The sequence below is a fragment of the Branchiostoma lanceolatum genome, chromosome 13 (assembly GCF_035083965.1).
Source record: "Branchiostoma lanceolatum isolate klBraLanc5 chromosome 13, klBraLanc5.hap2, whole genome shotgun sequence".
NCBI lineage: Eukaryota > Metazoa > Chordata > Leptocardii > Amphioxiformes > Branchiostomatidae > Branchiostoma > Branchiostoma lanceolatum.
In genome coordinates, this window is record NC_089734.1 from 176,478 (window position 1) to 198,989 (window position 22,512).

At 50.6% G+C, this 22,512-nt stretch overlaps 1 protein-coding gene across 1 annotated transcript in view; it reads right to left on the reverse strand.

Moving 5' to 3' along the window:
* LOC136447024 (adenylate cyclase type 5-like) overlaps nucleotides 1-14,135 on the reverse strand; it is a 53,638-nt gene extending 39,503 nt beyond the window's left edge. The window contains exon 1 of the mRNA XM_066445692.1: nucleotides 12,973-14,135. Coding sequence (XP_066301789.1) covers nucleotides 12,973-13,866 — 894 coding nt within the window. The 5' untranslated portion in view covers nucleotides 13,867-14,135. The remainder of the gene's footprint in view (nucleotides 1-12,972) is intronic.
* Nucleotides 14,136-22,512: the final 8,377 nt, after the last annotated feature.

Sequence of the window (22,512 nt, forward strand, 5' to 3'; positions counted from 1 at the left end):
CATTTGGGACTCGGATAGGTGAGGCTGCCTCATTAATGTACATGTCCTGGCAGAGGGTTAGTCTTACTTACACTGAAACTTACTTCCCTCATTAATGTACATGTCATGGCAGAGGGTAAGTCTTACTTACACTGAAACTTACTTCTCCGGAACGGAAGAAGAAGAAACAGAGACAAAGGTGAACCTAAATATTCGGAAGCATAGAATTATCAATAAGAAAACTAAATTTGGTACTTTACTTAAAGATATTCAGTGGCTGGTTTGATACTACTAGATATCAGATAGAGTGGCTGGTTTGATAACACTAGATATCAGATAGAGTGGCTGGTTTGATAACACTAGATATCAGATAGAGTGGCTGGTTTGATAACACTAGATATCAGATAGAGTGGCTGGTTTGATACTACTAGATATCAAATAGACTGGCTGGTTTAATACTACTAGATATCAGATAGACTGGCTGGTTTGATAATACTAGATATCAGATAGACTGGCTGGTTTGATACTACTGTACTAGATATCAGATAGACTGGCTGGTTTGATACTACTGTACTAGATATCAGATAGACTGGCTGGTTTGATACTACTGTACTAGATATCAGATAGACTGGCTGGTTTGATACTACTGTACTAGATATCAGATAGACTGGCTGGTTTGATACTACTGTACTAGATATCAGATAGACTGGCTGGTTTGATACTACTGTACTAGATATCAGATAGACTGGCTGGTTTGATACTACTGTACTAGATATCAGATAGACTGGCTGGTTTGATACTACTGTACTAGATATCAGATAGAGTGGCTGGTGATATTCATCACTAGGGAAGATGTGGTCAGGTAGTGAGTCTCTGCCATGTGAAGGTCGGTGAGGTGTTTCTGCCGGAGGTGTGAGTGGTGCATATATGACAGCTGGACGTTTGGGGACCAGGTTGTGCTATGGTTTAGGGTAGGTTCAGGGCTGTCTCCAGCTTTTAATCTTTTTCCATCCCACTTGTTGTTGAATTTTCCTTGTTAAGTTCGTCATTTTAAGCTTACGAAGATACGTTTTCATCAATTTCCTGTCATAAAGTTCAGAGTTTGGGTAAATTCTTTTCCGTCCCAAGAAGCAAATTTCCATCCCGGGACTTGGAGACAGCCCTGGTAGGGTTAGTGCCATGTATATGTTCATGTATGACAGAGTTGGTGGTTAAGGGTAGAGTTAGTGAATGTATATGTGCATGTATGACAGAGTTGGTGTTTCTGCCCCAGGCTTGAGAAGGGCATATACATATGACAGCTGGGCATTTGTAAAGACCAGGCTGTGCCAGGGAACACTGAAGCTCATTCTGAACCTCGGACAAAACCTTGTCACTATCCCAGTTTGGGCAGGGCACAACGGCGACTATCTACAACAGAGCGGAAATTACATCATCCTGAGAAAAAATGTTGCTTTATAACAACATGAAAGTATATATAAGCTTGTTGTTTCAGCATCAGCCCTGATAAATACACTTTAAACTCTATTATCTATATTTGATATTCATGGATGTGTCTTAATTTGCTGTGAATCAAACTGCTGTTCCAGTAACTTAGGCTACACCAAGTACTTTTATGGATGACGTCCTTTGGAGACCCTAAATCTAATGCGAGAGCGCAAAAAAAAAACAAGAAGGGACGAAAAAAACAAGATGCCTAGATTTGAAATATAATAGTCGACGACACATGTTAGGACACAGATTGAATGAGAGAACACAGTGTAACAACTGACAATTCTTTTATTCATCATGAAAACAGCAATAATTTGAATAAATCAGTTGAAGTTGAACAGCAGTTGTTGTCCTGTCCTGTTTCTTTCCATATCCCATTGATTTTGCAGGCATGCAGAAACATATTATATCAAAAAGGAACTCTTTGGTGATAGTTACAGGAAGCGGAATTTCTTGTTTTTTTCTGGGAACAGACCAAAATCAATGCGCGCGCGGACGTCATCCATAAAAATTACTTGGTGTACATAGCCTAACCTGCTGTGAACATTTCCTTCCCAGTTCCGAGAACTGGGTTTTACCCGTGATTGGGTTGTAACGCGGGCGACAGACCAGCATGCTTTGGGAGAAAGGGCGCGGGAATAAGCGGATTACGGGACTGGAAGTCCCCGCGGAATTTTCCCTTTCCGACAGACGTCGCACACGGAATCCCAAAACTTCCGGCCACACCAAGATAACTTTGGGCTCTTGGATTTTCTGCAGGTGAGGCAGGTTGTGTGCTGCACCCTGAGGTGCCTCCACTGCTCTGTACGGGTGCAGAGTTGTCCAAAATTCTAACATGATATCATTGACAGTTCAAAGTTAAAGGTATTTCAACAAAACTTGGACAGTAAGGAGAACAAGAACTCTCTCCAACTGCGCGCTACATACAAATAGAGGCTGATATGGGGCTGATATGAGCAACAAATGTATTATGAGATTATACTGGACTGATATGGGACTGATACAGGACTGATATGGTCCTGATATGGAGCTAAAAATGTTTTATGAGACTGATATGGGGCTAACATCGGACTGATATGGGACTGATATGATACTGATACTGGACTGATACGAGACTGATACGGGACTGATACTGGACTGGTACGGGACTGATACGGTGCTGATACGGGACTAATATGGTACTGATATGGCCTCCGGTATGTACCCAGCAGAATGGTACATGTAGTTAGTCTGGGGCCCAAGGTACAGTCTACAGTACAACAGCCCCCCCCCCACTCCCCCCCCCCCCCCCCCCCCCCAGACTGCTTCCAGGGCCTATAGCTACACAAGCCAACTCCTCGCCTCAAGGGCCAACTGTCCCCAAGGACATTCTACAATAGCCCCCTGCATTAGTCTCAGAAACCCTGGCACTAGGCCTAGCTAGTGATCTAGCTAGTTAACTCACACCCACACCACAACTCTGCACCCAGCACTGCAGGTTTCGTCGTCAACCTTTCATGATCAATTCATTCTGACAGTCTGATGTCAGCATAGCACTCAAGAACACATGGACTCAGATCATCATCATCATGGACTCAGATACACTGGGCTTAAACATGGCAAAATGTTGTCTATGCCATGGGATGTGTCCCTTAAACAGACCCATCCTGCAAACTCCAGGGTGTGCCCCCATAAACATCTCTACCCATCCTGCAAAAAATGGGGAAATTTGATTGTAAATTAGAGAAAAAAAGGAAAACGAGTTAATTCAAAGGCAAAACCCACACATGACCTAAATTCTATAGACCTAGACCTGATAAAACGGGAATAAAACTCGTGTTGCCAGGAACCAAAACAAACGTTTGTACCTTATCCATCCCTGTTGCCAGGCAACCCAGTAAACAAACATCCATAGGTATGTTCACCACAGGAAGATAACTCTGTAATTAACAGTTGGTTGTGCAATTAGTACAAAACTTGTATTAGCTCCATCTGCTCTTACAGTTACATGTGCAGCTGTTTTACAGGTTTGACCTGTATGATCGAAAAAGATTTTTAAGGAACCACCCGTGACACTGGGCAACCTAGGTTGGCCCATGTGCAACCTAAGATTACATATATATCCTTGATTGTCCTTTGTGTACATGTATGTGAAACGTACATGTTGATTGTACCATTTAACGATGGCTGAAGAAACATTTCAGACCCTGCAGCAGTGACAGGAGCTGTGCATGTAAACTTCAGACCCTGCACCAGTGACAGGAGCTGTGCATGTACGACATGTCAACACAGCCTGTTTGTGGGCAAACATGACATGACAAAGTCTGTACAAATATGATCTGGACATGTCATATCTACATGTGGAACAGGAGAGCTTTCAAATAGGCCCTAGCAAAATCAGGACGGTTTCAAACTGTCAATATTTTAGCATAACAATTGCAACATTTTGTTTTACATGTACAATAATTATTGTGAACTTATGTTATTTGGAAAATTATAGATATCTTGCCATGAATAATTTCATCAGGTTGGTTCATCGATTCAGCACAGTTTTCTTTAGGTACAAAACCAGTTTTCTTCTAGTAGACTTGTACACAGATACTTACAAGTATGATGTATCTGCTGCCTTCATAAGTGCAAAATAAACTTGTCCTGTCAGTGCAAAGTAAACTTGTCCTATTGTGTGATAGGATAGGATACCTTAAATCATCATCCCCCCAGCTTTCCTATCTTATTCTTGCATTTACAAACACAAACATGACCACACACAATTCCCTGTGGCAGAAATAGGGGCAAGGTACATCTCAGTGCAACCCATTTCCATCTCTCTTTCAGTCTGTGACATGTCTACATTGTGAGAAGCAGGGTTTTGTGCTCTCTTCCACCACAGATTTCTCCCACACTATCTCCTCACACAACATGCAACTGTTGTTTTGGAGCAGGCTGACGAGGTTCTGAGCTGACCCCAGAGGCCTGATATAGACAGGGGGGAAACAGCAGGCTATATTTAGCTGGGGTGGGGTGGGGCAAGTCGGATCAAATTACACTTCCAGTCCAGGATCTCTGGCCTACAGTAAGGTTTGCTCTGTGACTCTGAGACAGAGTTTTATAGAAGACAGAAAGAGCTGCCCTCGAGGAAAATCGTGGAGTTGCCTTGCTTAAGTCTGCCTGCAGTCCCGGGACGGAAATTTGCTTGTTAGGACGGGAAAAAAATGTACCTTGTCCGTCCCAAAATCTGAACTTTATGACATGAGATTGATGAAAATGTCATAATCTTTGTAAGCTTAAAATGACGAATTTAACAAGGAAAATTCAACACATTGGCTCCCAAACAATGAGTGGGACGGAAAAAAATTAAAAGCTAGAGACAGCCCTGAGCTGAGGAGAGAAAATTTCGTTCCTGTGCGGGAGAGTTTGTAAGAGTCTGTCCTGTGCGTGAGAGTTTGTAAGAGTCTGTCCTGTGTGTGAGAGTTTGTAAGAGTCTGTCCTGTGCGGGAGAGTTTGTAAGAGTCTGTCCTGTGCGGGAGAGTTTGTAAGAGTCTGTCCTGTGCGGGAGAGTTTGTAAGAGTCTGTCCTGTGCGGGAGAGTTTGTAAGAGTCTGTCCTGTGCGGGAGAGTTTGTAAGAGTCTGTCCTGTGCGGGAGAGTTTGTAAGAGTCTGTCCTGTGTGAGAGAGTTTGTAAGAGTCTGTCCTGTGAGAGAAATGTGTAGTTCCCTGCGTGTGAGTCTGTGAGAGTCTGTCCTGTTCAGAATAGAGTAGAGTAGAAGTAGAAGTAGAGTGCGGGAGAGTTTGTAAGAGTCTGTCCTGTGAGTGAGAGTTTGTAAGAGTCTGTCCTGTGTGTGCGAGTTTGTAAGAGTCTGTCCTGTGCGGGAGAGTTTGTAAGAGTCTGTCCTGTGCGGGAGAGTTTGTAAGAGTCTGTCCTGTGTGGGAGAGTTTGTAAGAGTCTGTCCTGTGTGTGAGAGTTTGTAAGAGTCTGTCCTGTGCGGGAGAGTTTGTAAGAGTCTGTCCTGTGCCGGAGAGTTTGTAAGAGTCTGTCCTGTGAGAGAAATGTGTAGTTCCCTGCGTGAGTCTGTGAGAGTCTGTCCTGTTCGTAGTAGAATAGAGTAGAGTAGAAGTAGTGTGCGTGAGAGTCTGTGAGAGTCTGTCCTGTGCGTGCGTGTCTGTCCTGTGCGTGAGGGTCTGTCCTGTGCGTGAGAGTCTGTGTGAGTCTGTGAGAGTCTGTGAGAGTCTGTGTGAGTCTGTGAGAGTCTGTCCTGTTCGTAGTAGAATAGAGTAGAAGTAGAGTGCGTGAGAGTCTGTGAGAGTCTGTCCTGTTCGTAGTAGAATAGAGTAGAGTAGAAGGAGAGTGCGTGAGAGTCTGTGAGAGTCTGTCCTGTGACGAGACATACCTGCAATGCCTGGTCCCTGATTTGGGCATCCCGACACCAAAACTGCCCCCAGCCCAGGAATAGTCGGGTATAATTAGCGCCAGGACCGGGCAGGAAATAGATGGCTGGTGTGTTTTTCTGGCTAAAAATAACCTGCCGACCAGGACAGAGGGGCTCATCGCGACCCCTGACCTCACAGGGCACTGCCCGGGGCTGCAAGGAGAACAGGGTCTGTCTTCCCTCACACTACTGAGTACTCACTCTCTCCCTCACTCACTCTTTCCCTCACTCACTCTCTCCCTCACTCACTCTCTCCCTCACTCACTCTCTCCCTCACTCACTCTCTCCCTCACTCACTCTCTCCCTCACTCTCTCCCTCACTCACTCCCTCACTCACTCCCTCCCTCACTCACTCTCTCCCTCCCTCACTCACTCACTCACTCACTCCCTCACTCACTCACTCTCTCCCTCACTCACTCTCTCCCTCACTCACTCTCTCCCTCACTCACTCTCTCCCTCACTCACTCTCTCCCTCACTCTCTCCCTCACTCACTCCCTCACTCACTCCCTCCCTCACTCACTCTCTCCCTCCCTCACTCACTCACTCACTCACTCACTCCCTCACTCACTCACTCTCTCCCTCACTCACTCTCTCCCTCACTCACTCTCTCCCTCCCTCTCTCTCTCCCTCACTCCCGCTGGACTTAGGGATTCAGGAGATATCAGATCACGTGCTGTAATTATACTGTAAATGGTGACATTTTTTGCCGTGGTTTGATTTTTCGTGGTTTGCTCAAAACCAGTGCAAAAATGCTCTTCTGTCTGCCTACCCTCTCGTTTCAACCATACACTGCAAACACTCCATTTTCTCCCCAATGTGAAATTAAATCCCTGTGAACTTAACTGCAGTATTGAATTTCTCTCTTCTTTAATATGAACTGAGAAAAACTATTCTGACTGGACATCTTCATCAGTCCTGTCATCGTTATCCCTTCAGTCTGCGCAGGTTCTTTAAGACACTGCACTCTTTAAGATGCTGCCCAGTATTTAAGATGCTGCCCAGTATTTAAGATGCTGCCCAGTATCTAAGATGCTGCTCAGTATTTAAGATGCTGCCCAGTATTTAAGATGCTGCCCAGTATTTAAGATGTTGCTCAGTATTTAAGATGCTGCGCAGTATTTAAGATGCTGCCCAGTATCTAAGATGCTTCCCAGGTGCTTTTAAGATGCTGCTCAGGTATCACACACGCCTGCAGCCTGCCAAGCCAGCCCCGCGCTAAAAATAGCTCGTATCAGGGTGGCGGGAGATGAATCATTCTGGGGACATGAGAGGAATAACTAACAACCCAGGCAACATCCCAGGTAACGTCCCAGCTAACGTCCCAGCTAAGAATCCAGGAGCCAGGTAATATCCCAGGTAACTACCCAGCTAACAACCCAGCTACATGTAACATCCCAGCTAACAATCCAGGTAATATCCCAGGTAACATCCCAGCTAATGACCCAGCCAACAACCCAGCTACATGTAACAACCCAGCTAACAACCCTGCTACATGTACATGAAACATCCCAGCTACATGTAACATTAGTAACAACCCAGCTAACAACCCAGCTATATTTAACAACCCAGCTAACAACCCAGCCAACAACCTAGCTAATGACCCAGCCAACAACCCAGCTGCTGTTTGGGGGTACACAAACAGCCTTACACAAATGAATAGACTAGAGTTATAGAGATGACTGAACCTTCCTGTGGGTTTCTCCTGACTGGCAGGAGTTGATGCTGTAACCACGACGACTGACATGACGTGCTGATTGGATAATCATCTGCTGATAACAGAGATCAATTATTCACTCCTAATTAACCTTTACCCGCCCTGTACGCAGGCAAACCACTGGTGGTGGGGTCACAGTAGCCTCTAACAGGCTCAATGGGATCAGAGCGGTCTCTACCAGGCTTCTTGGATAGTTAGATAGCAGGCTCTGCCCTGGCTCCTTAGGCTATTAACAATCAGACTAGCCTCTACCAGGCTCCTGGGCATCAACTTAGCTTCTACCAGTCATTTTGGGTTGTTAAAGTAGCCTCTACCAGGCTCTTTAGGCTATACTGTAATTCACTTTATCTTCACGGAAGCAAAATTTCACCGTAAAAGGAAAATGGACATTTTCATTTGAACAGTGAACTTAAACTTCACGGTGGTGGCAAGTAGGGGTGGATACCGGTTCAGCTTGATAAGGTCCAAGTCCAGGTTTAGGTCCAGAGATTTAGGTTCAGGTCCAGACCTGAACCTGGACCTGATGCTGTCTAGTTGACAGGGAACGGGTTTTCTGCGCGTGAAAAATTTGCGCGTGAAAATTTGCGCGTGAAGAATTTGCGCGTGAAAAAATAAATTTCTTTAAAATGTGTCAGAAAATGTGCAGTATAATTTTCTTAGACAGGAAAATGTGATCCCATGATACAATTTTTCATCTGACACCTGAATTTATGGTTTGAAAACTTTTGATTTTTAAGTCCCTTGGGAATAAGTCCCTTGAGAATAGTTAAACTTTTGGGGGCTTGAAACCTAAACATTTGAAAATCACTCAAATCTTTAAGAAATACATAGTCAACTTACTTATATAAGGTTTTGTATTGTAAAATGTGGCTATTTGAAGCTTTTCTCCAGTCTATTAGCCTAATTTCATCTTTTCTGAAGCAGTTTCTTTCACGCGCAAATTTCAAACTTTTTTGCGCGTGAAAACATAACATTTGGAAATCACTTAAAAATCACTTGAAGATTGAAAGAACAACATTTTGAACTGTAGAATGCAACAATAAGATACTTTATTCCATTGTGGGTCATCTTATTCAAGTTTTAAGCTTAAAACCTCCCAAAAGGTTTTAAATCCCTTGGGAGTCAGCTTAGACATTCCCAAGGGACCTAAAATTCAAACCCAAAATTCAGGAAACAGATGCAAAATCATATCATGGGGTAACATTTTTCTGACTAAGAATTTTGTAGTGCACATTTTCTAACACATTTCTTGAACTTTATTTTTTCACGCGCAAATATTTCACGCGCAAGTTTTTCACGCGCAAATTTCTCACGCGCACAAAACCCCAACCCGGTTGACATGTTTTCTTTTATTAAAAAAACAATATTAAGAAAGCGAATTAAGACTGACATGCATGACTGTACAAGTTTCTTGGTGAGAAGACTTTTAAGGCAAACCAGTATTTGATATTTGAATTTTGCACTTAATTTACATTATATATGCCTTTTCTTCTCATAGGGAGACTCAAAACACTTTTCATCAAACAAAATAGAAAAATATATTTGTACTTTGTTCAGTTTTTTTTTGGACTCAGGTTTTTGGCGTTCAGGTTTTTTGGACTCGGTTCTTGGATGTTATATAGGTCCGAATCAGGTCCAGCGAACCGGTATCCACCCCTAGTGGCAAGGGATTTACAGAACGGGTATGTGCAGGATCCATAAATAACAACAGGTTTCTCACGGTGATGATAAGTTCACGGTACAGAGGTGACCATGAAAACAGTGAACATAAAGTTACAGTGAAAGAAACAAGAATTACAGTTATCATTAATGATCAGACTAGCCTCTACCAGGCTCTTTCAAGTCTTTGGGATCAGATTAGCCTCTACCAGGCTCCTTGGGGTTAGACTAGCCTCTACCAGGCTCCTTGGGTTAGACTCGCCTCTACCAGGCTCCTTGGGATCAGACTAGCCTCTACCAGGCTCCTTGGGATCAGATTAGCCTGTACCAGGCTCTGGGATCAAATTAGCCTATACCAGCCTCCACGGGCTTTATAAGATCTGGTTAGCCTCTACCAGGCTCCTTCAGATGCCAAAGATCAGCTTAGCCTCTACCAGGCTCCTTGGGCACTTTTAAGATCAGATTAGCCTCTACAAGGCTCCTTGTAGGTTGAAAACCTGTCTGCATCTGTACATGTATTGCCACCGGTCACACCTAAGCATTACACCAAACCACCTGTCGTGTCTAAGTCGGCATATCCTGCCGTGTGAACACCCTGGCTAACACAGCAGTGTTCTCGCCAGGTCTTTTCAGCATAGGGGCCCCCTATGCTGTGATTTGGACCCCCTATGCTGTGGTCTGGACCCCTATGCTGTGTTTTAACCAGCATAGGGGTCTTTCTTTCTGGAAAGAACCTTGTGACCCTTCATAAATCTTATAAAAAGTTCATATTTGGCTTTAGAATGAGGCTGTAACAGAGGAAAAACTTTACTTCACAAAATTTATCCCTCAAAATGCAGGAAATAGTGTCTCATTGGGTTATGAATTCAAAAATTTTCCGGGGGAACAAGCCGGACTCCCTACTCTAGATCTGTGGTAATTTCTTCGTAGCTTGCGCCGCGTAAAGTTGGCCTTCTGTACCTGACCCCTATGCTGTGAAAAAATTCTGGCGAGAACACTGCACAGCGCTGTTACCCCGTGGGGCGCTGTTACCCCGTGGGACCTGCCCGGGTAACCACAGCGGATTACCCATGACAGGGTTACAATGAACTCTCCCATCACAGGAGCCTGCTGTTTACAGAGACGACAATGCAGGACCCACGTTTGACTAGTACTGTATACACCTACATGTATATTTCATAAAATTTTCATAATGTGTGAAAGATTTCGGTCGGAAGAAGGTGATGTTTCAGTATGCAAATTTTGAGGTGTCAAGACAATACTCAGTTTCATACCTATTGAGTTCACAACCTTAGGAGAACAATAACAATTATTGTAAAGTGATCAAACAGGTGTCAAAATATCAATCTCAGTTTCAAGATACTATGTACAGTTTCACACCTATGTCATTTCACAGTCAGACATATACTGAATGATTCCACAACTTTGGCAGAACAACAAAAATTAGAGGGTGATCAAACATTTTTGCTGTATATTGCAGCTGTTTCCTTTATCTTAGCATCAATTGAGTTTTGATCAGAGTTTATAAATACTAAATAAAATCATGGTTTATAAAAAGATATTGCTGTTTCCTTAAAGCATCATCAAGTTTGGATCGCCGTTTGTCCTAGGACATATATATATATATATATACATGTATGTTGTGTTTCTGTACTACATAGATGCATGTATGTTGTGTTTCTGTACTGTATGTATGTTGTGTTTCTGTACTGTATATACATGTATGTTGTGTTTCTATAATGTATGTATGTTGTGTTTCTGTACTGTATATACATGTATGTTGTGTTTCTATAGTGTATGTATGTTGTGTTTCTGTACTGTATATACATGTATGTTGTGTTTCCGTACTGTATACACATGTACACGTATGTTGTGTTTTAGGTGGGAATCCAGCCAACTAACACATCGGCGGAAGGTATGTTAAAACTGCTGGCATTCCACACACTTGTGGTGAGATAAAATAAACTGACACCGGCACCCCTACCCCAGTATAAACTAAACAAACACAGCTCCGCTGAACATAACATTCAGCAATTCCACTTCAATCAGGAAAAATGTCAGTCTTTCAGCATCGCCATGGCTACCTGGCATTTGAAGTGTTTCTAGTGAATCGTATGAAAATATTCCAATCAGCGTGGCTAGACTAATTTTCTACTGTTTGCTGTGAAATCTAAAGTGAGCGGTTCTCACTGAACCCTACATCAGGGAACAGCAACACAAGAATCACATACAGCCCGGTGCCTTTAGTGTGCACAGGATGGAGAAGGATATCATCACACAAACATGATAATAATTGGCTAATTAAGATAATGATGACTAACCTCCGTAAGGTAATCATAGGGTAACACTTGTTCTGACTGGTGGTGCAAAATTGGTGGTGATTTTGACAAAACTACATGGTCGTAATTTCAGTCAGTTTACATCTATAACCTCTGACCTTTACTACCTGAAATTCAATCAGCTTATCCCACGGCCGTAATCCTTCTCTAATACGATTTTTCACCTGTGACCTCCTGGCTTTGGGCGACTGGTCAGATTATCAAAAACTCATCCTGATAAGTCCTCCTCTGAATCTGAGTCAATCTTTGAGACCAGAGTCGGAACATTGATCAATGCGTTTTCAATGTTGTTGCTTCTTTTGTTGTCTCTAAATACAGGTCAAAGCGCTAAAGGTCAAAGGTGATGTAACGTTGTCAAAGCGAGACCAGTTATTGTTCCGCGGGTCGGATTATGAAACCGCGGGTTAGATCGTCGCCATGCCGCGCCGCTGGCCTGGCGATGAGCAACACAGGCTTCATTATGGAACTTCATGAATTTTTGATGAGGGATTTTTACCATTTCTGAAGTGCGTCGTGATTGCCTTTTCAGCCCAGGGTAGAATTCTCGTTATTACAAAACACTTGTGATTTTTCTAGAAATTGCATTTTTAAACATCTACAGATATGACTATGATATGGGATAATTCAAGTGAAGTATGAATTTAGAACTAATCTATTTCCCTTTGACATACAAGTCATCATCTCTGTCACAATATTATTATTTCAGGAGTTCCTATGAGTGAGAGGGACAGTTTTGTGTGTCTCAGTTTTGATACATGTGCATTTTATACCTTAAAGTTTGGGCATTGTAATCATGTATACATAATTTGCGATGAAATACATAAATCCAACATTTGTTCTGGCATAACAAACACCGTCAGACATTAGTGTTCAAGTGTTCATCTTGAAATGCTATTTCTGGAGTTGTTGTGAGAGCATTGTGCATCAGTTTTGCATCAGCTACATCTATCCTTAAGGATGTACATTATGATGATGTGTACATCTTTGATGAAATACATAAAACCCAACATTAGCTCTGACATAACAAACACCAACAGACACTGCTGGGGTCCTGATGAGAGGAGGAGGAGGAGGATGGGGGTTCACCTGTTTCCATGGGAACACCTGTATGTTCCTGTGTCATCTTTGATGAAATACATATCAAAATCCAACATTAGCTCTGACATAACAAACACCATGAGACACTGCTGGGGTCCTGATGAGAGGAGGAGGAGGAGGATGGGGGATCACCTGTTTCCATGGGAACACCAGTATGTTCCTGTGTCATCTTTGATGAAATACATACTAAAGTATTAAAATCATTAGTTCTGACATAACAAACACCATGAGACACTGCTGGGGTCCTGATGAGAGGAGGAGGATGAAGATGAGGATGCTGGCTCACCTGTTTCCATAGGAACAGCTCGTCGCTGCGGTTGATTCCTCCGGCGCACGCGGTGTGAATCAGGGCCAGCACGGACCCGCTCAGCACGGCCACGCGCATGCGTACGGGCAGCAGCGTGTAGACCAGGTAGATACAGAATATCGTAATCCAGACGGCCTCGCTGGCCACGCGGGGGTCCGCGGCCGTCACCGCCAGCACAACGATCACGGCGATGGCCGCCAGCAGGAAGTAACAGGTCGCGCTGAGCTGCTTCTGCGTGAAGGAGTTACGATTGCACATGAACAACAAGATAACGAACAACGAGAGCAGAACGCCGAGTACGATACCGTACACCGGCACCAGGCGTCCCTCGCCGTAGTAAAACGCCATCAGCACGCCGCAAACCACCACCAGCAGGATGACGAGTTGGGACAAACTGCTTTGGTTCAGCCGGAAGAAGTACCTCTGGTACAGTCTCTCAAGCTTCTCCGATTTAAATTTCTTGGACTTGAACACCTTGGAGACGGTCTGGAGGCAGTCGGTGCACGTAGCGCCCCGGTGCGACGCCCCTCCCCCCGCGGAGTCACCCGGGTCCCGCGGGTCCTTCTCGGACTTGCCGTTCCGTTCCTCCAGCCCGATGTCCACGGACTGGTGCCGCACGTCGCCGTTCCGCGAGCGCACCGAGGCGTCCTTCCAGGCCGTGCGGGTCCCCGTGCACGGGCCCGCCGTGCAGCTCTTCCCGCTGGCCGCGGAGTTGGGCCGGGAGCTCCCCTTCATGGAGCCGTTCTGTTCCCGGTGGTGGTTGTCGTTGGAGTTGGCCCTGGCGGGCTCCGGGGCCCGATCGCCGCCGTCTTCCCACGCCGAGCGTCTGCTGGCCGAGCCTGGGGGGCTGACGCTGTTTCTGCCCGCAGACATGGCGAACCCTGCCCGGTCCTCCCTCGCGCGCCCAGCTCAGGCCGGGGCGACTGGGCCCGCGCTCTGGGGGTCCGGATCAGCGCCAGGCAGCATGGATCGGGATAATCTCACCTCCTGGGACGTCCATGTTTTGTCTTCATGAGGAAAAGGCGAGAAATCGTCAGTAAAAACCTCCGCCCAGCGCCAGTCGCCCTCCCAAACCTTCTCGGTTGTTGATCAGTGATTTTGCACGGCCACTTGTTAGCCGGGGACGTCCGCTACATGCAACACCGCATCACATGATCACAATCGCGCCTTCCGATTGGCTGCTGCGGCTGGGACGGCTTTTGAAATGTGCGCCGCCCCTCCCTCGTAGGCTGGTGAGGATTAGCTGGCGCGGTGACGTCAGTGGCGGGTGACGCGCGCACCACAAGCGCATTCTAAACAGTGTTTTGCGGGTCGGAACAGACGCAGGAGCGCGAAATGTGAGATAGAACATAAACAGCCATAACAGCTCTGACGCAGCGCGCCCGGCTCGCGCACACGGCCGGGTTTCAGCGGGCACAACACCCCACTCCACCGGCGCTGCGCTCCCCGACACATATTTGCCTTGCTTCTTCCCGCGGAAATTGGGAGAACCAACAGTGAGCGTCACCTTCATGGCGTCATCACTGCCGCCCGGCATGCGGCCAGAATAGATCTCACCGTAAACGGCACTAGCACAGAAGGTGTGTGTAAATGGTACTAGCACAGAAGGTGTGTGCAAATGGCACTAGCACAGAAGGTGTGTGTAAATGGTACTAGCACACCATGGTTTACACAAAGGTAGAAGTTTTGTGTAAACCGTACTTTATGCAGAAGTTTTGTGTAAACCGTACTCAAGTTATGCAGAACTTGTGTAAACGTACTGAAGGTCTGTGTAAACGGTACAGAATGGAAGAAAACTGCATTTCATACAGACGTTCTGTGTAAACGGTACTTCGTTCAGAATTTTTTGTAAACGTAGAATTAGATTAAAAACAGATGTAGAGTCGCTATCATATTCCAAGCGTATTCCCGTCTCAGTATAAACTGTACCTGTTCTGTGGAACGACGGGTGAAGGTTATAATGTTTAGGGACTCGATCCTAAAACGGAATTTTTACGCATTAGGGTCTCATTCATAAGTTTTTTCTTCCCATAGACTTCCATGTTATGATACGTGTTTACTTGGGCGCGTTCGTAAATAACCTATAGGAAATGCTGCAGTTCATTATATGTTGCCAAAAGCTGTGCTATATAACATAGAGAGAGTCATGCTGTAGAGCTATGCTATAGAATCATGCTATAGAGTCGTGCTAAAGCGGATATTTCGCCAATCGCGCAATTTCTGAAAATGCGATTTTTTATGAAGGCAAATAGGCGCAAAAGGACGCAATCACCGCAAATCTCTTTTTGACGAATCTTACAGTGGCGACACTACGAGCTCCACAAAAGTCGCGTCTTGTATCTGATTTGGAGCCGAAACTGGGAATGCGGCCTTCTAGGCGCAGCCATTTTGTTTGTGGAGCGAAAATTCGCAAAGTTGCCGCAGTTTCCTGGCGCAATTGGGCGCAGTCCGGCGAGAAACCCGCTTGCGAAGAGATTGAAACAAAAAGATCAGACTGGACTGACAGATCTGTAGCCTGGGTGCCATCCTATTTCTACCGGGGCTCCTACACTCGCTTCCATATTTTTTGAGGGAAGCGAGTGTAGGAGCCCCGGTAGAAATAGGATGGCACCCAGGCTACAGATCTGTCCCTATCGGAACCAAATTCACCGCACGGTTCGTTACCCGGCAGGTCAATGACCCCCAGCTTGCCGCCGAGTTTTATCAATCAGGCACTCAAGCCGGCTCCCATCTGCGGGCGCAGCGACTCATGAAGACGAATGGCGGAGTCGCGCGGTCGCAACAAGTCCCCTGCCCGGGATGGCGGAGTCGAGCGGTCGCAACAAGTCCCCTGCCCGGGATGGCGGAGTCGCGCGGTCGCAACAAGTCCCCTGCCCGGGATGATGGCGGAGTCGCGCGGTCGCAACAAGTCCCCTGCCCGGGATGATGGCGGAGTCGCGCGGTCGCAACAAGTCCCCTGCCCGGGATGATGGCGGAGTCGCGCGGTCGCAACAAGTCCCCTGCCCGGGATGATGGCGGAGTCGCGCGGTCGCAACAAGTCCCCTGCCCGGGATGATGGCGGAGTCGCGCGGTCGCAACAAGTCCCCTGCCCGGGATGGCGGAGTCGCGCGGTCGCAACAAGTCCCCTGCCCGGGATGGCGGAGTCGCGCGGTCGCAACAAGTCCCCTGCCCGGGATGATGGCGGAGTCGCGCGGTCGCAACAAGTCCCCTGCCCGGGATGATGGCGGAGTCGCGCGGTCGCAACAAGTCCCCTGCCCGGGATGATGGCGGAGTCGCGCGGTCGCAACAAGTCCCCTGCCCGGGATGATGGCGGAGTCGCGCGGTCGCAACAAGTCCCCTGCCCGGGATGATGGCGGAGTCGCGCGGTGGCAACAAGTCCCCTGCCCGGGATGATGGCGGAGTCGCGCGGTCGCAACAAGTCCCCTGCCCGGGATGATGGCGGAGTCGCGCGGTCGCAACAAGTCCCCTGCCCGGGATGATGGCGGAGTCGCGCGGTCGCAACAAGTCCCCTGCCCGGGATGATGGCGGAGTCGCGCGGTGGCAACAAGTCCCCTGCCCGGGATGATGGCGGAGTCGCGCGGTCGCAACAAGTCCCCTGCCCGGGATGATGGCGGAGTCGCGCGGTCGCAACAAGTCCCCTGCCCGGGATGATGGCGGAGTCGCGCGGTGGCAACAAGTCCCCTGCCCGGGATGATGGCGGAGTCGCGCGGTCGCGACAAGTCCCCTGCCCGGGATAATGGCGGAGTCGCGCGGTCGCAACAAGTCCCCTGCCCGGGGTGATGGCGGAGCCGAGCGGTCGCAACAAGTCCCCTGCCCGGGATGATGGCGGAGTCGCGCGGTCGCAACAAGTCCCCTGCCCGGGATGATGGCGGAGTCGCGCGGTCGCAACAAGTCCCCTGCCCGGGATAATGGCGGAGTCGCGCGGTCGCAACAAGTCCCCTGCCCGGGGTGATGGCGGAGTCGCGCGGTCGCAACAAGTCCCCTGCCCGGGATGATGGCGGAGTCGCGCGGTCGCAACAAGTCCCCTGCCCGGGGTGATGGCGGAGTCGCGCGGTCGCAACAAGTCCCCTGCCCGGGATGATGGCGGAGTCGCGCGGTCGCAACAAGTCCCCTGCCCGGGATGATGGCGGAGTCGCGCGGTCGCAACAAGTCCCCTGCCCGGGGGGATGGCGGAGTCGCGCGGTCGCAACAAGTCCCCTGCCCGGGATGATGGCGGAGTCGCGCGGTCGCAACAAGTCCCCTGCCCGGGATGATGGCGGAGTCGCGCGGTCGCAACAAGTCCCCTGCCCGGGATAATGGCGGAGTCGCGCGGTCGCAACAAGTCCCCTGCCCGGGATGATGGCGGAGTCGCGCGGTCGCAACAAGTCCCCTGCCCGGGGTGATGGCGGAGCCGAGCAGTCGCAACAAGTCCCCTGCCCGGGATGATGGCGGAGTCGCGCGGTCGCAACAAGTCCCCTGCCCGGGATGATGGCGGAGTCGCGCGGTCGCAACAAGTCCCCTGCCCGGGATAATGAGCGGTCGCAACAAGTCCCCTGCCCGGGATGATGGCGGAGTCGCGCGGTCGCAACAAGTCCCCTGCCCGGGATGATGGCGGAGTCGCGCGGTCGCAACAAGTCCCCTGCCCGGGATGATGGCGGAGTCGCGCGGTCGCAACAAGTCCCCTGCCCGGGATGATGGCGGAGTCGCACGGTCGCAACAAGTCCCCTGCCCGGGATGATGGCGGAGTCGCGCGGTCGCAACAAGTCCCCTGCCCGGGGTGATGGCGGAGCCGAGCGGTCGCAACAAGTCCCCTGCCCGGGATGATGGCGGAGTCGCGCGGTCGCAACAAGTCCCCTGCCCGGGATGATGGCGGAGTCGCGCGGTCGCAACAAGTCCCCTGCCCGGGATGATGGCGGAGTCGCGCGGTCGCAACAAGTCCCCTGCCCGGGATAATGGCGGAGTCGCGCGGTCGCAACAAGTCCCCTGCCCGGGATAATGGCGGAGTCGCGCGGTCGCAACAAGTCCCCTGCGCGGGATGATGGCGGAGTCGCGCGGTCGCAACAAGTCCCCTGCCCGGGGTGATGGCGGAGCCGAGCGGTCGCAACAAGTCCCCTGCCCGGGATAATGGCGGAGTCGCGCGGTCGCAACAAGTCCCCTGCCCGGGATAATGGCGGAGTCGCGCGGTCGCAACAAGTCCCCTGCCCGGGATAATGGCGGAGTCGCGCGGTCGCAACAAGTCCCCTGCCCGGGATGATGGCGGAGTCGCGCGGTCGCAACAAGTCCCCTGCCCGGGATAATCGCGGAGTCGCGCGGTCGCAACAAGTCCCCTGCCCGGGATGATGGCGGAGTCGCGCGGTCGCAACAAGTCCCCTGCCCGGGATAATGGCGGAGTCGCGCGGTCGCAACAAGTCCCCTGCCCGGGGTGATGGCGGAGCCGAGCAGTCGCAACAAGTCCCCTGCCCGGGATAATGGCGGAGTCGCGCGGTCGCAACAAGTCCCCTGCCCGGGATAATGGCGGAGTCGCGCGGTCGCAACAAGTCCCCTGCCCGGGATAATGGCGGAGTCGCGCGGTCGCAACAAGTCCCCTGCCCGGGGTGATGGCGGAGCCGAGCGGTCGCAACAAGTCCCCTGCCCGGGATAATGGCGGAGTCGCGCGGTCGCAACAAGTCCCCTGCGCGGGATGATGGCGGAGTCGCGCGGTCGCAACAAGTCCCCTGCCCGGGATAATGGCGGAGTCGCGCGGTCGCAACAAGTCCCCTGCCCGGGGTGATGGCGGAGTCGCGCGGTCGCAACAAGTCCCCTGCCCGGGATGATGGCGGAGTCGCGCGGTCGCAACAAGTCCCCTGCATGCCCGGGATAATGGCGGAGTCGCGCGGTCGCAACAAGTCCCCTGCCCGGGGTGATGGCGGAGCCGAGCGGTCGCAACAAGTCCCCTGCCCGGGATGATGGCGGAGTCGCGCGGTCGCAACAAGTCCCCTGCGCGGGATGATGGCGGAGTCGCGCGGTCGCAACAAGTCCCCTGCCCGGGATAATGGCGGAGTCGCGCGGTCGCAACAAGTCCCCTGCCCGGGATAATGTCGGAGTCGCGCGGTCGCAACAAGTCCCCTGCCCGGGATGATGGCGGAGTCGCGCGGTCGCAACAAGTCCCCTGCCCGGGATGATGGCGGAGTCGCGCGGTCGCAACAAGTCCCCTGCCCGGGATAATGGCGGAGTCGCGCGGTCGCAACAAGTCCCCTGCCCGGGATAATGGCGGAGTCGCGCGGTCGCAACAAGTCCCCTGCCCGGGATGATGGCGGAGTCGCGCGGTCGCAACAAGTCCCCTGCCCGGGATGATGGCGGAGTCGCGCGGTCGCAACAAGTCCCCTGCCCGGGATAATGGCGGAGTCGCGCGGTCGCAACAAGTCCCCTGCCCGGGATAATGGCGGAGTCGCGCGGTCGCAACAAGTCCCCTGCCCGGGGTGATGGCGGAGTCGAGCGCTCGCAGCAAGTCCCCTGCCCGGGATGATGGCGGAGTCGCGCGGTCGCAACAAGTCCCCTGCGCGGGATGATGGCGGAGTCGCGCGGTCGCAACAAGTCCCCTGCCCGGGATGATGGCGGAGTCGCGCGGTCGCAACAAGTCCCCTGCCCGGGATAATGGCGGAGTCGCGCGGTCGCAACAAGTCCCCTGCGCGGGATGATGGCGGAGTCGCGCGGTCGCAACAAGTCCCCTGCCCGGGATGATGGCGGAGTCGCGCGGTCGCAACAAGTCCCCTGCGCGGGATGATGGCGGAGTCGCGCGGTCGCAACAAGTCCCCTGCCCGGGATGATGGCGGAGTCGCGCGGTCGCAACAAGTCCCCTGCCCGGGATAATGGCGGAGTCGCGCGGTCGCAACAAGTCCCCTGCGCGGGATGATGGCGGAGTCGCGCGGTCGCAACAAGTCCCCTGCCCGGGATAATGGCGGAGTCGCGCGGTCGCAACAAGTCCCCTGCCCGGGGTGATGGCGGAGTCGCGCGGTCGCAACAAGTCCCCTGCCCGGGATGATGGCGGAGTCGCGCGGTCGCAACAAGTCCCCTGCCCGGGATAATGGCGGAGTCGCGCGGTCGCAACAAGTCCCCTGCCCGGGATGATGGCGGAGTCGCGCGGTCGCGACAAGTCCCCTGCCCGGGATAATGGCGGAGTCGCGCGGTCGCAACAAGTCCCCTGCCCGGGATAATGGCGGAGTCGCGCGGTCGCAACAAGTCCCCTGCCCGGGATGATGGCGGAGTCGCGCGGTCGCAACAAGTCCCCTGCCCGGGATGATGGCGGAGTCGCGCGGTCGCAACAAGTCCCCTGCGCGGGATGATGGCGGAGTCGCGCGGTCGCAACAAGTCCCCTGCCCGGCCGGGATGATGGCGGAGTCGCGCGGTCGCAACAAGTCCCCTGCCCGGGATGATGCATGCGGCGCGCTGCTCGTTAGGCAGAGCCGGGGATTCAGGTCAGGGTTGCGCCGGAGACACGTTTCCATGGTTACAGGGCCGAAACACGTTTCCATGGTTACAGGGCAGAGACACGTTTCAATGGTTACATGGCAGAGACACGTTGCCATGGTTACAGGGCAGAGTCACGTTGCCATGGTTACAGGGCAGACACGTTTCCATGGTTACAGGGTAGAGCCGCTCAAGTTTCTACACAGAGCCGCTCTAGTTGTCGTGGCTGCTGGTCAGAGACACTCAAGCAACCATGGTTACTGGGCAGAGCCGTTCAAGTTGCCATGGTTACAGGGCAGAGCGGTTCAAGTTGTCATGGTTACAGGGCAGAGCCGTTCAAGTTGCCATGGTTACAGGTCAGAGCCGTTCAAGTTGCCATGGTCACAGCACAGAGCCGCTCAGCCTCAGACAGGCTGGTGGGGTGGTTAACAAGAAAAAAGAAAAGAAAACGGAAGAAAATTTAAGGCAGGAAAGAGAAATAACAGTAGTAGCAGTGCAAGTGGTTCTTGTGCGTTCAATTTGTCCTGTTAGCGTATCAGTATCGTCATTGCTTACGGGAGGAACGTTCGTACGGACGCAGGGACGCCGGTGTCCTGAAACTGCCAGTCGATCGCGCGTGCCAATCCGCGTCCCGGCCATCGCTATCAGTACAAGAGCCAGGAAATTAATTGGGGAGAAACACGCGGCGGGTGTGGGCGGGTTGTACCAAAAACGGCAAGCTTGCCGTGATGTCGCAGTCCTGAACAGGTAATAACAACTATGCGCAATTAAGGGATGAATGGGCGAGATTAAAACGCACAGGAGACAGTTCTGGGAGTAACCTTCACATCTTTCGCGCGCTACGTGTATTCAGTGAATTTCAGTCTAACAAAGATGTGAAGGTACCTCCCAGAACTGTCTCCTGCGCGCTTCAATCTCGACCATTCATCCCATAATTGCGCACAGTTGGTATTTCTTGCCCACTGAATGGACGTGGCGCACGAACGCCTCAATAGTCAGGCTATTTCAAACTGCCCGCCTACGTACGCCGATCAACTCTTTCAGCGCAGAATTCCTCGCTGCTTAGCAACGCTCAGACGACGGAAAAGTACACCCGAGATACTAGTAGAGTCTTCACCTAGCCTCCATAGCAGGCTCTACCGGGCCTTTTTTGGGCTTATAATACACTTTTTGCAGCCAGCCCGTAACCATCAGCCAGACTGTAACCATTTTGCCCGTAGAAATGGTTACAGTCTGGCTGATGGATACGGGCTGGCTGCAAAAAGTGTATCATAAGCCAAAAAAAGTGTATTATAAGCCAAAAAAGTGTATTATAAGCCAAAAAAGGCCCGATAGAGCCTGCAATGGAGGCTGGTCTTCACCGGACACTTTTGTATTACTCAACTGCGAAACAAACTGAGGCCGGGACACTGTTCGGCTTATCAAGTTGCAAAATCTATATCAACGCCAGCACAAGACTGACTTATGGCCCGCAGGCCGATTTGAGCTTCTCATGAATAAAGTTCAAACAAACCAACAGCAGACAATCACAAGTTACGTGGAAATAGATGAATAGATATGATGATGATTATTATGTTCGCCATATAAATACATGAAAGTACAAAAATAACTAGAAACGTGCAGTGTTCTATTTTGGGACCTGTCATGTTGTCACTCTGTTGTCTTTCATTTTTCGTTCCGCAAATAACCCGGCCGGGCCCCGGTTTAGAAATATAACCCCGGTAGGGTCCCGGATGTAAATGTGACCCGACATTATCCGGTGAAGGCAGCTGATTGGTGGCGAATCGTTGTTTATAATTGTTTCATAAACGTGGTTTCATGAAGGCCGGTGCATAGTGTGTCACAGCGACTCCTGGCGGCTTCGGCTCATTCATACAAGCGCCGAAGCTAATGTCCGACTCGTAAACGGTCGTCGCCTTTTCAAACGGTCGTCGCCTTTTCAAACGGTCGTCGCCTTTTTATAGTCTCTGCCAGACTAACTACACCGGCTATATGGAGAATATTTGCCAGGGAAGGTTGGCCACCATAGGTTTTCATTTGCAAGCGCAGTCAGAATGTAACGTTATACCTTACCGTGGACTGACCCTCCTGGCC